Source organism: Numida meleagris, chromosome 9 (assembly GCF_002078875.1).
Source record: "Numida meleagris isolate 19003 breed g44 Domestic line chromosome 9, NumMel1.0, whole genome shotgun sequence".
NCBI lineage: Eukaryota > Metazoa > Chordata > Aves > Galliformes > Numididae > Numida > Numida meleagris.
In genome coordinates, this window is record NC_034417.1 from 6761349 (window position 1) to 6777653 (window position 16305).

A 16305-nucleotide genomic window follows, 5' to 3' on the forward strand; every position below is an offset into this window, starting at 1 on the left:
AAAAGTACACAAACACAAAAAGATCAGTCTCTTCTGATGAAATACACCAAAGAGTGGTAGCCAACATACAGTGACTGGTAAACTATGTGAACATAATTCAAGGTCGAAGTTTAAAATTCATCACTGAAGTTACGAGCCATTACCTCATCCTGCATTCTAATGGTTGTCAGGCGTGATTTTTCTAACTCAAGGTTTTTTTCTTTCAATTGTCTCTGCACATCTGCAAGTTCTCTGCAATTTTTCTCCTTGTACTCATGAAGCTGGTTCTGAAGCTCCACAGTTGATGTTCTCGAGGCCTCCACCATTTCAGCCATCTGGGAAAAAAGGACAGATATTTTTCCACCCTAACACAGTGCTACAAAAGATTTTATCATGATTAATACACCAGAAGATGTTTGTCTCAAGCTTCAAAGTTCAACTCAGTGTTCTCAAACAGCGTATTTATCAAACATTCACAGTGAAATGTAGTTACACTTCAATATATCAATATTAAGTTGCATGGTTTACACACAGATGGCAAAGTAAGGCTCTAAAGCAATAGCAATTTGAAAATCAGCTGTCAGTTTCCAGTATAGAGCTGACCAAGAACTAGCTTTGGTCTGCAGTATATTAGAACTGAACTCAAACCTAGGATTTTGTTTTAACAAAACTATTTTACAAAAGTGTTTTGAGATGGCAGTTTTCCAACTACTGTTCCAGTCCTGAGAGCTTGTACTGATAAGTCCCTAGCTGGAAGAAACTACAAGTAAAGTCTGTATTTCATTTATGTTTACATGTTAAAAATTTGTTATATATTTGCAATTTGGCAGCTCGTTTGCTTCTGCCTATTAGATTTTTAGCTCCCTGCAGCCTCTTCTGAGTGAACTCATACCTCCGCCTGTAACTTTTCAATGGTCTTATTCAGTTGCCATCGTTCATTTTCCATTTCATTCTTTATCTTCTCCAGCTGTTCCTTCTGGTGAGTTTCATCTTTTAACTGTTCAGTTAACTGCTGCTGTTCCTGTGAAATACAACGAATGTTCTCCTGCAGTAGATTAAAAGACACATATAATTAAATGTTGAGCCTCTTTTCTAACATCTTAAAGATATGTTATGTAGTACACCTGTGCAGCAATAATAGCACCAGTTGTCGTAACATTAACACAAAGTTAAGTAGTTTAAAAAAAACAGTTATGGAGTTACAGTTTGCTAGCCAGTGTAGGATAAACAATATTTTAGTGATGCTTCATCATTACTATATATTCTAGAACATTGTTGCAACATTCATAGGAAAAAACATACTCCCTTTTCATGGTTCCATTATACGCAAACATATATTCTTCTGCAATTGAATGCATGCTGGCAAGTCCTACCTCCAGCACAAGTTTTAATACTCATTTCTGGTTTCAAATTTTCCTACGTTCCACTTCAGGGCTCCCTTAAAAGTATTCTCAACAACAAACTTTGCTTTCCTAAGAAATGAAATACTAAAATAATAAAATAAAATACATCAGTTCTACTGTGAGTGAGAAATAATATTGGTGTTTTTTTTTTCCATTGCTGTGCTTTTATAGCACTTAGAAGTCCTCATCAAAAGGATGTCTCCTTTTGACAGATGTACAAACAGCACATTGCTGCATCTAGCACAGAAATTCCCTTCCTGAAGAAAGATTTTGCATTAATCTTCAAAACAGATCTGCAGAGCCATGTTGTATGCTCTTCTACCAGGAGCATATGCAAACAGACCACATATTTCTCTTATCGTGTTCAGGATGTGTATTTAGGAATTTACCACCCTCCAGTTTCTAAATACTGTTCATCAGCAGAATGAGTGTCACTAGTTCATTCTAATAAAAGAAAAGCAGGTTATCTTACATCTCTGTGTTGGAATCCTTACCTCTTCCTTCATAGTAAAATATCTTAATGGCCCTACTGTAAACAGAAACTACACGATTAAGGAAGAGTTTGTTTTTATGAAATCTGAGAGGCACCACAAAACTGACTAACATCAGGTTATGGACAGTTTAGGTTGCTCCAACAGAAAAATGTAAATAATTAAAATCAACATAAAATGTAAAAAGCATTCCAAAATACAGTTTTACATTTTAATTTTATTATTATGAATTTAATTTGTTGAATATCTAAAATGGATGGTGCTTACTTTATTACACTTCAAAAAGCTTTAAATGCGCAAACACATTTACATTTCTTTCCTTAGGCAAGATAGTTTAGAAACAACAACAACAACAACAAAATCTTACTCTTCTAACATAAAGATACATTAATAAAATTTGTATTCTTACAAGAGAAGAGAAAAAAATATGATCAATTGTTAAAAACAAGAGCTTCTTTAGATTAGATCTCTCTTAAATCTCTGTATAACCTATTAATAAATATATCTCCAATACTAACAACAGTTAATGGCAGGTGCATAAGGAGTATACACACAATCCTAAAACATGCTGGGGGCTAATAGATACTATTTGGCAAAGCCTAATTCTATGACAATTATGTTAAGATGGCACCAAAGGATTTTTAGAACCTTGAAAAGATTGAACTTCAGTTCAATTCAGAGCATTTCAGTTCTAAAAGCTGCCGAATTCCTGGGACCCTGCTAACACGCCATATTTGAGTAGGCTATAAAAACCTCATGTGCCCTCCAACAGCTTTTCACAGATCATCTACCTTTACTGTTTGTTTACACATCCTTGAGAAACAAACTGGGTAGATGCAGATGAGCGAAACATACTGTGGTAATGTTGCCAGCGGGAAGTTTTTGCTTTTGTAGCATACTGAAAAGGCAATTGAACATCCGAGCTAACCTGGTTTGTCTCTTTAGTTCAGAGTTATCAACAAAAAAATTAATTACCAACATGAGAAGAAATTTCTTCTACTAAATAGGGCAATTACCAACTTAATAATAGATGTGAATAAATACAGTATTTAAATAATAAATAGTCATCTTGATGCAAGCTGTGTGTAACTGTAATTTTCCTCAGGTCTTGCCAACTTTTGATTGATTTTCAGGTACGTAGTAGATAGAGACCCCTGAGACTGAAATTTAGCTTTTTCTCCTTTGAGTTATAGTCCTGAAAAGGAAATCGTATTTTTCACATATTGCATCTTCCCATTTCCATCCTCTTTTTTATTTTCACTGTTTATTACCGAGAAGGGTGAGAAAACAAATCCTAAGGACATTACTAAAAATTAGAGAGCTTTGTGAAGTTTCAGTCATAATTATTCTATTAGAAAATGTAATACTAGGTACATTCCATGGAGAAATTTCAGTTTCAGTGAGTTTGCTTTTAGTTAGATCGACAATAAACTGACAGCAGTAATGTTGCCTCAGAGTATCATGGATATTGAAATTCAGGTGATTCGTGCTCTGATCTTCCCACATCTGCCCACGTCTATCTTGTAATGCACCACTGTATGTTCAGCCAGTTGGTGTATCCTAAGAATCACAGGACTAAGCATTTCCTGGACTCGGTAAAGATCTTGTCACCTTCCAGCCACCCATTCTGGTAGATTACATTTTTCTGTTGAAATTTGAGATATCCTATAGGGTGTATCATAACGCTGGTACAGCTGACATTTTTTAACATACTGCAGTACCATATGTGATATGGTTAAGGTTCATAATAATCATATTATTTTCTTTGCCACGAAAATTTTCAAGAATCTTCCAAAAATATTCTCAACATTTCAGAGATTTTAAGATGTATTTTACTTTCTGAAACAGCAGACTATACAGAGGAGGCTACTCTAAACTGATGTTCTAACACAGCAAATACCATACTAAAAATCTACTATTTGTGTAACCATAAAGAAAATTGCAATATATACTCAAGTTGATAATGGAAAAAAAAAGCATTAAAACAAATTGTCTATAATAGTTAAGCATATTCCAGCTGTAACTTTTCTGAGTAGAAATTTGGGATAGAGGTGGAACGCTTCAGCTATGTTTACAGTCCCAATTACAATTCTATTCATCTTTTCATTGTCTTTGTTATGCTAGTCTACCATTAAAAATAATTTGTATTACGTGAAAAGCAAGATGGACCGGTCAGAAATTAACTTTCCACAGTGATGAGTATTATTACTGTGCCAAAGTTTGTTGTCTAAATTGTCAGAGGTAATGCAAGGCCAAAACAGCCTACTGCAGAACACTGCTTGTGAAAACAAGTAAAAGACAGAAAGAAAGGCAAAATTATTCTAAACAAAAAGGATAGCGTAGAATCAGAAACAGAGCATTAAGCCAGTTATGCCAGAAATGAGACGTAAATTGTTAATAAAATGACAAAACAGACTTTTATATCAGCTCTCCTAAACATCATTCATGTGGAGACCCAGCCTGAGGAAGTATTCTTTAGCATGATGCCCTGGAGGAATAGTCAACAGAAAACAAGACACTTTTTCATGCAGGAGTTATATATGGTGCACTGGTTCACAATGTGACTCCTATCACAGCCAGACTGTGACAGAAGTGTGCTCTTAAGAGCAAAGCGCTAAATGCAATCTAATGGTGAGCAATGGGCCATCTATTGTGATTGTGCAGACGATCAGTAATACATACAAGCAAATATGGAGAATCAGTGAAGTTAGAACAGGTAACAACATTAAAAAAAAAAAAAAAGATGAAATGTGATCCCAATTCATAATGTATATAGGAACATGTAACATTACATATACACATAATGTATATGTATAACAAGGAACATCAGCTGAAAAATGTCATTTCATAGAAATGAAAGCTTACTTTTCTGTATGTGCTGCTAAAGCCTTATATTATTGAAGCACATTCCATGTTAAAGTCATAGAAATATTTTCTTGTTTTCAGTTTTTTCTTTCTACTATAGTTAACTAAACACGAAAACAATCTTCCCTTGACTTACAACTCACTCAGATGAGTTTCATTTTCAGATTTTCAGAATAATGTAGATTTTTGTTGAAAACAAGAAGAAAAAACGTTTATTCTATTAAAAACAGGGTCCCTCTCAACATACACGTACTTTACGTTTTGAGTCTGACTTAACTTGACAGAGTCAGTTTAAAAGTTTGCTTTTAGAAGAGGAATTTGAAACTAGCAGATACTGCAGTAATAGATGCTTCTTTAGTACATGTAGAAGGTGAACTACAAGGAACAAAGATTTGATTTGCAACTTTTTCTGATACAAAATATGTTGTTAATGAGAAGAGTTTTAAGATTTATTCCCATTCATCTCCTTAACTAATTAATACATAATATTGCCAATATGATTCTCCACTGCTCTGAAATAGATCCCTCCTCCAAATGACATTTTCAGGGCTAATCTAGGAGAAAGAGGACTTTTACTGGATACAATGTAGAGTAAGGAGGAAGGTCCAAAGAGGACTTCATATACAGTTCTAGAGGCTGCAAGTCCTAGTTCTTGTGAAATTCCTCTGATGTTGTGATGAACTACATCAGTTCCATGCAACATGCACAAATAAGACAAGTTTATAAAAAAATGAGAGGCTAGATTCCTTACCTTTACCTCCTACAAATAGTTTTACTTATAACCAAGTACAACTTTTACTTGTAAGCATCTACATGCAACCAGAGCTGAATGATCATTCAAAATAATAAAAAAGATTTGCAAGAACTTGGTAGTTTATCTTGCGATTTTTTTCCCTGAAGTTTTGCTAGAAAAAAATAATAGACAAGATCTAGCAAGAGAATAAATTTGATTAGATTACACAATGGGTTTCAGGAAGTATTTTAACACTGCAATAATTCTGGGACTTAGAAACAAAGCGTACTTCAAAAAGAATGATGTGCTTCTCTGCAGAAAGCAAGGTGACTCACGTAAACAGTAAATTTAAAATTTAAATATTTCTAATAGATCTTTTTCTTACCTGCATATTTTCTAGTTGGTTTTCCAAAGATGTTTTTAATGCCATCAATTCTTTTGCCTCTTTTTCAGCCTGTTTCAAAGCTTCTTGTAATTGTTGGTTTTCATCCTGCAATTACATGATTCAATATATTTAGAAATAGAGGCACAGCCTTCAGTTTGACATCTGAAGACCCACAAACAATGACTATTCCTTAAGACGTGCGTACAAAACTGCAAACATTTAGCAACATTTGCTGATTTTCTTACATCTCTCATTTCTATTTCTCTACATGACAACTCTCACAGGTAAACTGAGTTATAAAGCATCGTCACTCTTATTTGTCAGTTTTCATTCTTATAAAACGTATCCTTCACAAATAAAAAAGAGACTATTTTAGTGGTTTGTTTTGCTACCTTACCTTGTAGCTTTTTATTTTTTCCTTCATTGAATTTTCGTCTCCTTTCATATTATCAAGTTGTTTGTGCAACTCTTCATTTTTTGTTTCTAGTTCATCAACTGTTTTCTTGAACTGTGTGTTTACCTCAGTCAGCTTTTTGACTTGATTTTCTATGCTATTTCGTACCTCTTCCACAGCATCTCTTTCACTGGCAAGAACAGCAGCATTCTAGTAACAACAACAACAAAAAAAGCAATGTTTTTAGAAAAGCAAAACTAATTGGTACTGTTTTCCAGCAGAAGTTTCACATGACAACAGCAAATGTAGTTATGATATAACATTAGAACATCAACAAAGAATTGAAATTTAAATCTGTATGTATTACAAACACGTATTTTCATTTTTCAAAATTACCATGTGAGAACACACATGGAAGAGTTTGCTTTTCCTCTGCCATACCTACATGTTAAAGTAACGGTACATCACAGTCTCATGCCTGCCATCATATATTTTTACTTTAACATCATCTTCTCTATTGCCCTAAATGATTTTCATTATCACATTTCATTGTTCAGTATTTACATGTAATTAAAAAAAAAAAAAACAAAAACAAGAGTCTTATGAGCATTTAAGAAATAACATTGATGAGAAGTGTCTTCCACAACAACACAAAATTTAGGCAGCCTTGTCCCACTGCTCTTTTGAGGCAATAATGTTCAGCACTCTATACCCATGCAACTACTTATGGGGCTGCAGAGGACATGAGCTTAAGCAACAAAAATAACTTTAAGAGTTTATACTATATGCATACGTATTACGCATAAGATGTTCTATACTGTATATCATACATACGTGATACTGACTGAAATAAAAGGGTCACAGTGGCAGGTAGAAGTGTTCCAGGAAAAAATGCCCCAATTTATTTAAGAACACAGTTCCACAACAGTTGACACCAGCATAGCAGGGCAGACAGTGAGCAGGCAGGTGCAAGCAGCAGACTGCAAGTGCCTTACAGTGGTGTTGGTGCAGCTTTATCCGCATATCATAGCCCCACATTTGGTGCTGTGTTTATTTAATACAAGTTCTGCTTGGTTTTCAGTGACTGACTCAGAACAGAAGGTGTCTAGCTTCAGCTTGTATTCAAAAAGATATATTTTGTGTATTTTTTTCAGAAATAGAAATCAACATACAGCACAAAGACAAAATTACTATAAACTATTCATCACAGTTTATCACATGTGGTTACAGATTTTTTTGGCATGGCAACTGGCTGCAGCATGCAACTTCTCAGAGATAATTATCACCTTAGTTTCACCACTTACCTTCCCCTAAAACATACACTACCATTTAAAAGGCCATGCATTTTGTTTGTTACTATTGAGGAAACCATGAGAGGAAGTATGTGTCTATCCTGTTATGCTACTACACAGAGCAGGTATGTTGTTGTAAACAACTAATTCTGCAATGTGAAGTGCTTGACATGTTTTATTTCTGGTCTTCATTGATTTGTCAGTCACAATCACCTCCAAAAAAAAAAAAAAAAGAATCTGAGATATAATTTGTGGTTCTTGTTCCCGAGTGTTCAGGGTCTGATATTAAACAATATTCTGTACAAAGATCCGGTTCACATGTACAGGTCCACTGCCTACTACATTAAGACCTTAAATAATAGCAAGAGTACCAGAACAGCCATATGATTCAACCTAGACAAGTATTCTCTCCAGCAGCAGCCAAATCAGATATTTGTAGGGGAAAAAAAAAAAAAAAAGGAAAACAACAGAAGAACCATAAAGCAAACCTTTCTCTGTCACCACCATTACCTCCTAGATCTAATTGTTTTTCCCTCCATGCATCATCCAGTGAATTCCCTAATCTTTTCTGAATCCATTTGCATCTTTGGTCACTACATTATCTGGTGACAACAGGTAACTGTGCATTAATTACTGAGGCACAGCAAATTTGCATGTGAAATCATGTTCATTTGAATGAAAACATATCCTCCAGAGTAGTTAGGCAAGAAGCTATCTTGCTATATTTTATGACAAAATGAAATTCTTCAGTTTTTTTTATTGTATTTCCTCATTCTCTCCTTCCCCCACCCTAAATGGATAAGTTATGTAAAAGAGTGTTTACAAAGTGTGCCCTCACTAGACTGTTTTCTAGTGAGCAACAGCTTTAAAAACATGCAAATTACTTTGATAAAGCAGTAACTCAGAAAACACTCAGACTGTCTACAGGGTCAATGAACTGATTATAAAAAAACTGGCAACATAAGCGGGCTGACAAGTCCTGATCTTCAGAAAAGACTGAAAAAAAAATTAATTCTTCTATGTATACAACAAGTTAAAAAGCTCTGAAATTAATCTCTGTTGATCTTTAAGTTCTCACATATTTTTCAATAGTATTTATATATTCCTTTAATTTTTGCTCTTTGCATACAACAAAGTTTTACTAATTAGCAAGCACTCTACCAGTGGCTCCGTTTTGTCTGATTTCTCCTTTCTGGAGCTGAGTGAAAGCAGCTGAGGCATGCTAGGGAGTCTGGGGAAAGGAATGTTGATTTGTCTGTTCTTTTTCATCCAATGCCTACACGGGGCTGTGCAGTAGGAGAGGACTACAGCAGACCCATGCTGTGCCTAAAGATACCATACCTCACCAACCATTCTTTGGTCCACAAACAACCAAATAACCCCCTCAAATGTGCATACTTTTATTCATTTATTTTTAAAAGACTAGGTTCAAAATTAGCTTCAGCCTACAATGACACAGTAATATCTAGAGATCTGTTCCCCTGTCTTTTGCTGTATGCATCTTAAGATACCCACTAAAATTTAACTAAACTGGTATTCTTTCTCCTTTTTCACTATGTTTCATTAAATTAGCAAGACACAAGGTGAATATATATAAAAGATGAAGTAATATAAAGAAGAGAGCATCTATCCTATCAGTTTACCTTACACCATTGCACACATAAGGCATGAAAGATCACCTTCAGGATGTAATTCAGGATACAAACAAAAAAACAAACAGCAACAAAAAACAATCATGAGTATCTTCAAATTGACAGTGAAATTTAAACAAAGTCAAAAGACATATATAGAATTTCGATGTTCTTTGAGAGGAAAATGAACATGCAGTATCGCTTCTCTGAAGAACTAAAATTACATGGCTGGGTTTAGATAGGAAAAAAAGTCTGTCGTAATTTATTTTCAATATAATGAGACGTGTATGCAGAGCTCTTCCAAAACACAAGTATAAATTAAGCTTCTGAATTATAAATAGCTTTCAGCAATACATGCCACATCCTGCAGCACGTTATCTCAGAAAGTTCAGTTACCAAAAAACTCTGCATCTCTTCCCTTCTCCTTTTCTTCATAGTTAGTCTTACTCTACACACTCCACCTTCTATGTCATCTCCAGGCCTTCTCTTGGGAAGACGGATAAAAACAAAAGCATCTGGGTATCATGAGAACAGATACGCAAAGGAAACAAGCACTGCAGTGCAGTTTTGACAGACCATCTTAGGACGCCACCACAGGGGAAGGTGATGGAGACAATTCTCTGCCCATATAATTAACAATTACAAAATGTTTAGGCCAGCAACTATTAAAACAAACATGGACACTGCTGCGTCAGAGAGACGGCTGCATCCTGTGACTCAGGAACTCTACTACACAGCTGGTGTATACAGGTAGGACCACACAAATAGAATATTACTCATGTAGGGAACACATTCAATTTACTGCTCTGTCATTAAAGATGTCCACTATATTCTACATCAAATTCCCCTAAAGAAAATTAAATTAAAAAATCCCAGTATACAATATGAAATTACAGAGAACTTACTACACACATCAATAAATCTTCAATAGCAATAAATGCACTTTATAGGCTAAAACTCAAAGTGGAAACAGCACAGACAGTTCAAACTACAAGACAGAGTATTTACTATCAGCAGTAATCCTAATCTCTTTGGCTCTGTCTACATGAGCAAGAAGGCGCAGCTTTCATTTAAAATTGAGGTCACTGACTCACACATTCAAAAAACAGAGTTGAAAACTGCTTGCAAAGGTATTGAGTTAGAGCAGGTTATGGTGAAGGGGATGAAAGCAAAAGGATTAACAGAAACACTGAATTTAGCAAGTACAAATCAGAAATAAAAGAGACAGAGAACTACATGTACAGATGAAGCTGCAGATGCATACTCTTTAGTCCATACATGATTTATTTGTAACAGTCCTTAATATAAGATTCATAAAAATTAATTACACTACATCAATTAATGACTGCTGGTTGTACCCATGCATAAAGACTTTACATGGTTACATTTAATATGTGGGGATGTCAGTAAAGCTCTGGCAATTCTTTTAACTAAGTTTATACAAGTTAAGCTCATGGTAACAGAGCTGGGTAAAGTTTAGAAAGTACTCATTTAAGTTGAATATGAAACATTAACAAACATGCTGTTAATATAACATGATCTTTAATTCACTGAACTGTGGATAACCCTCTTTAGAAAGCTGGAACGAGATTATGCAAACACGTACAGAGCACAAAACAGATAAAACTGGTTAAACAAGATTCCTGATGACAAAAGCTGGAATGAAATACAGTATATTCAGGCATATTTGCCATACAGAAAATGGGGAGGGGGGCATTAAAGTATTGAAGGGGATTCTGCGGATATTAAAATTATTAGTTCTCAATTCCAAAAATACAGTTTTCTCCCTATGATATATAAAATATGCTTATTTCTTCTTATTCCCATTTGCTAATTTTTGCATTATGTTTTAATAAAACAGCTTCTTACTATTTGAATTACACCTATGTAAGGTAAAAACTCGACAGCATTTTCTTTCTGCTTGCCTGCACTTTCTTTGCCTTTCCTTCCAATCTGTGTATCCTTACTCTGTTTTTCAGGGCATTCAGTACCTTCTACAGTTAGTCTGTTTTGTATACAGATTTCCATATGTTCTATCTATTCTGAAAGAATAACACTTCATCTTAATGCCCCTTTCTTTCAAGTCTTATACACACCCATACCTTCTCTTTTTTCATTTTTAATATATTTTATTATACTTTGTTTTATTGTGCTTTCTCAAACTGTAGTTTTATCATGTTTAAATTCATGATTTAAGAACAAACAAGCCTTATCACCAGACTTCAGCTACTGGTGTTAGGGAAAAGAAGTTGGAAATGGGTTGCAAACTTCTGAGAAAAACTGGAAAAAAAAAAGAGAGAAGTCTGTAAGGAAAAAAAGTAGATCTAGCTGTAATGATGTTGTACAATGCAAAGATCTCTGTGACTGCTTGAAGATACGCTACATTTGTATTATCATGAATATATGCGCTCAGCTCCCTAAGAGAAACTAAAGTGTTATTATTTGTTTCTTTTATCAATTATCACACAACAGTGAATGCAAGTCACAAATCACATCTAGAAAGGGGAAAATCATGAGGTATCAGTGAAATACAGTACTAACTACAAAATCTGCCACTGAAAAAAAATATCTACATCAAAATCTCATATACTAAATGCATTATTTCCTATCACATTTTGTGTAGGCACTCTAACTAAAGTAAAAGTAAAGCAAACGCAATTGCAGAGCTGCACTTGATAGCTTCCAACACAAGTGTAGCACAAGTTTAATAAAAACAGTTTAACAAAACAGATAAGAACTCGTGCCTTACTGTAAGACAGAATCTGCTTGCAACTTGCTGAATCTGACCATTCCATACAAATTTTTTGCACCAGTGTTTAAGATGCTTTTGTTCAATTCCCCCACAGCTAAAACAGCTTCTGCTTTGTGACACAGTCACAGAGCCATACCGCACACACAGTAACTTGACTTACTAGCCTGGCAGTGGTCCTGTTACGCAGTACATAGACACACTGAACACACACATGCATGAAAAGCTGTTATCCAAAATCTCTAAAAGTTTAATCCCAGAATCAGTCACTGAACATACCTGTAGGACTAAAGGTAGCTAGGAAGATTTTAACAAAGTCCTAAGGCAAAGTACCATTACTGAAAGGCCATAGTTATCGCGTCTATACATTATAGCTGCATCTTATTAAATATGGAGCATTAAGTTTCTCATTCTGAATAACTGCATGTAGCCTTCAAAAAAACGGCAGTATTTTGGTGCCATAGACTCAAATCACCACACAAAACAAGTTATCAAATTCTAGAAGAAAAAGATCAGTTTCTGTTGACTAAAAATATTGTACATAAAGAAAAATAATCAGCAGTGGTCAATATAAACAACTGAAAGATTTATAACTTTATACATTTTAATTTTGAAGCTTAGAGGATTAGTCAATCAGTTTAGGAGGCAAGTACAGATTAAGAGTGACCACTTCGGAATGGGAAATGAAAAGAAGATAAACTTCTCTGCCAAAATAAAGACAGAGGTGGATGAGAGATTTGGTTTTTTTCTTCAATATATGTTTTGAAGGCCAAATCTAGCACAACATTTCCAAATTGATAAACTATTGTGGCATTGGAAGGAACTATAATCACTCCTGAATTGTTTAGATACGGTATGTCTCTTAAAAACATGTGTGCAACTGAGATAAAGCTTTTTCTTAATAGAAAAAAATACATTTGTGAGTACATGTTATTAAGCTTCTTAATTATTTGAGTGCCAGCACTTTTTGTCTTGCCCTGCAGAAACTGCCTCATTGAACAGACATTACAATTATAATAAAAACAGAAGTTTACAGAACTACTTCACACACAAAGTTCAGGATTCTGAAAACGAGATGTGCAAGTTACACGCTTTTGTTCAATTTCCACGGGATGCAAAACTCACATGTTTTGTACGGACAAACCATTACAAAACCTTTTGCGGTTAAAACTGACTTCACCTCCTAGTAAATGAAGTAGGATATACTGGCAAACTTCTGCACGCTACTTCTAACACAGATATCTCGCTCAGTGTAATACCTCTTCATACTGCTGCTAGTATGCCCTAAGCTCAAATTTGCTTAACTCAGTTTCTAAAATTTCCTGAAATTAAACTGAATTAATCCATAGTTTTCTTTCAGTCACAAAGCAGGATTAAAGGTAGCTATTCTACATGTTAGAAGCTCCACTAAACAGCCCAGTTTAATTTTAACCCAAATGGCAAATAAATTTCAATCGGTCCATGGGTTCCGCATGAAAATGATTGGAACCAAAATCTTAATGGGAATGAAAAAAGAATCAGAAAGCCACAAGACTAGAAGAAACCTGCACTAAAAGCAAAAGAGTAGAAATAATAAATATATACTTACTAAAGCTCTGTTTTCTTCAACACCTAAAATTAAATCCAAACTTCCAGTTGTTCATCACTACCCTGTTAGCAACAAGTATTTGTAAAATTCTTGGCAACATCTCCTCTTCAACAGTGTTGATCCAAACAGAGAACTACAAAGCGCTATTTACCTCTGGGAGCTTAAGCAGCACAGGACTCATGTCATCATTGACATCGCCTTGGAGTTTCATACTTGTTTGCATGTAATAATACAGCACATTTAACTACACGATCCCATTCAGTAGCATCCCCCACAGGGTCACTGGCTCATTTACTGTAAAAAGCAGACAACTTCTATAGAAAAAGCCAAGGGCTTGCAATGAAACTAGATGTTGCTGCTAAAGTACAGGTGTGCTGCAGAAATGAATGAGGCAGTGAAGAGAAAGGGTAGTTTCACAGCTAAGGTGCCTGAATGGAGTAGCAGCCCTAGAAATTCAGAATACTGTTTTCATCTCTACCAAAGAGTTCCTGAGGCAAGTTACTTTACCCAGGCTTTTCATACGGGCTCAATAACTGCATGCTCCTTAATTTTCTCAGTGCTTGATTTGAGTCACTACTGTTCAATTTCTAAAGACACGAGCACACAGTTCTAACAGAAGTAAACAAAAATTGCACATTAAACATGTCAAGAAATACATATCAGTTAACGTTATTTTAACCTAGGCATCTCAAATGGAACGTGGACGCTAATGATTCTTTTGACAGTAACCACTTTTTTCTACTTTCCTACAGTTAATTTGGGGAAGAAAATTACACACTGAACTTGCAGCTATGCAGAGAAGAATTTAAGTTTGTGGAACAGTTGATAGAATTCTGTTTTCTAAACAAGTATGAAGTTGAGGAACAAATGAAAGTCTGAAACATATAGATAAAATACAATGTTTGAATATTTTATTGAGTACAAACCTACTTTTAATTTATAGCAGATGAGAAGAAAATGAGAGAATGCATGCACATATACATGGGTACTATAAGATTTGGTACACACATATGATTTGTAAAGCTCAGCCTGGCTTAGGTCTACTCTGCTGAGCCCACATAGTCACATTTGCTAGAAATCATATACATGCAACATTTAGTTTTCAGCTTTGGACCTTAGGAAGTTACTCTGCATAAGAGAACTCCAGCAGGAATTCAGTTCCCTCACTTCCCATCCAGCTCCTCCCAAGAGTTTTGCCTGATAAGAACTTGGTCTAATAACATCTTTTGTCTTCTTGCATATAATTATATATGTCCAGACATATTTTAGAATTTATCAAAATTACTCAAAGTTAAAATAAATATTTCTGCAACAAACGAGTTGGAACAATCTTAGTGAAGCAAATGCATTTATATACTCTCATACTCTCAACTTCGGTGAAAGCTGTGAAGAGATTTAAAAAAATCAGAGGTAGATCTCAGTTAGCACTGAAGGTATCAAAATGCTTCCCACCACCCATTATTATATCAAATAACAGTTTTGGAGATTCACATAAAATATTCTATTTCAACCTGAGTAGAGCAAAAAACTTCTGTGATAGGAATGCAGAAAATGCTCTGTGGATCCACACCTTCTTTTCTACCACACCCTCATCACTGGCAAAAACATGAGAGTGGTTGTATAACTGATCATTAAAAACGGTTTTGGCTGACTTTGGTGTTGCAGCTGGTGAGATTCCCCTTCAGCAGTGACTATACAGTGCCAAACCATTCGAAACTTTTACACAATAAAAAAAAAATAAATAAAGTGAGAGGAAGCTGAGTGTCTTGTTCACAGCTAATTAAAATATTGTTTCAATTTATTAAGCATAATTCAGTCATAATTTCTAACAACATTTATATTTTCATTCAGAATAAAGTTTAGCTTAGTTCATGCTCTAATTGTCACACTTAAAGTACAAATCTAAAGAATAAATCTCCATTCAAAATGAGCTAGAGCACAAAAAAAGGTTTTCTAATGGGATCAACAGACTTCCAAGTATTCTTTCCATATTCATCCTTTTGAAATCAAAGTAAATTACATTAAAATCTTCCAAAACTTTCAGGAAAAGAAAAAAAAATTGTGTGGCTCATTTCACTTTGTTTCTAGCAATAAATGCTTTAGGTATCAAGGAAGACACTGCTAAAAATAACTCTAAAATCTCATGGGCCATTTTCTCTGTTTGATGTTGGATGAGTTATTCAGCTTCTTGAACTACGTGTTTTCATGTTTTTATTCATGTGACTTCAGGAATTCAGATCTACCTAGATTCCTCAGATGATCGTGAAAGAGTTGCAGTGACAGAAACATTAAATCCCTTTATTTTGTCCTTTCCTGTCAACCATACCCAAAAACTTATATCCAAGGAAAGAAGACAAACATTCTGAAAAAGGATCTAAGCATAAATGAGAAGCAGCACAGAGACAGCCCTTTCATTGTAATTCTTACTACCTCTTCGTAAAGAGAGCCTCTGAAATTAGTATTATTCAGGCATGGTCATCTAGTTTTTAAAGCTCATGAATACAAATAACAGGTCTTTGCTTCTGTTTGTAGTTCCAGCATTTTTCACAGCAAGGCAATTCTTTCTTTCTTCAGATATTATTCCTTCAAGTAGCCCTGGGATAAGTGATACATTAACATTGGATAATAAAATCTTTTACCTTTAAAAAAGGAGTATATAACCTGCTTAAAAGCAAAATGTAGTTTTATGGCTACAAATATATATGTATATCTGTAAGAAAATAAATTGTCTATCTGGCTTTACTTACTGCTTTTCTGCCTTGCACTGATTATATATTTATTCATTCACTTTAGAA

The 16305-nt window shown here is 34.7% G+C and overlaps 1 protein-coding gene across 5 annotated transcripts in view; it reads right to left on the minus strand.

Annotated features, from left to right (window-relative positions):
* Positions 1 to 16305, minus strand: part of CGNL1 (cingulin like 1) — a 54221-nt gene that overhangs the window by 13319 nt on the left and 24597 nt on the right. For all 5 annotated transcript variants that reach the window (XM_021406837.1, XM_021406836.1, XM_021406834.1 and 2 more), the window contains exons 9-12: positions 6254 to 6460; positions 5857 to 5961; positions 872 to 1024; positions 144 to 314 (exon numbers count right to left, since the gene is read on the minus strand). In XM_021406837.1, coding sequence (XP_021262512.1) covers positions 144 to 314; positions 872 to 1024; positions 5857 to 5961; positions 6254 to 6460 — 636 coding nt within the window. The remainder of the gene's footprint in view (positions 1 to 143; positions 315 to 871; positions 1025 to 5856; positions 5962 to 6253; positions 6461 to 16305) is intronic.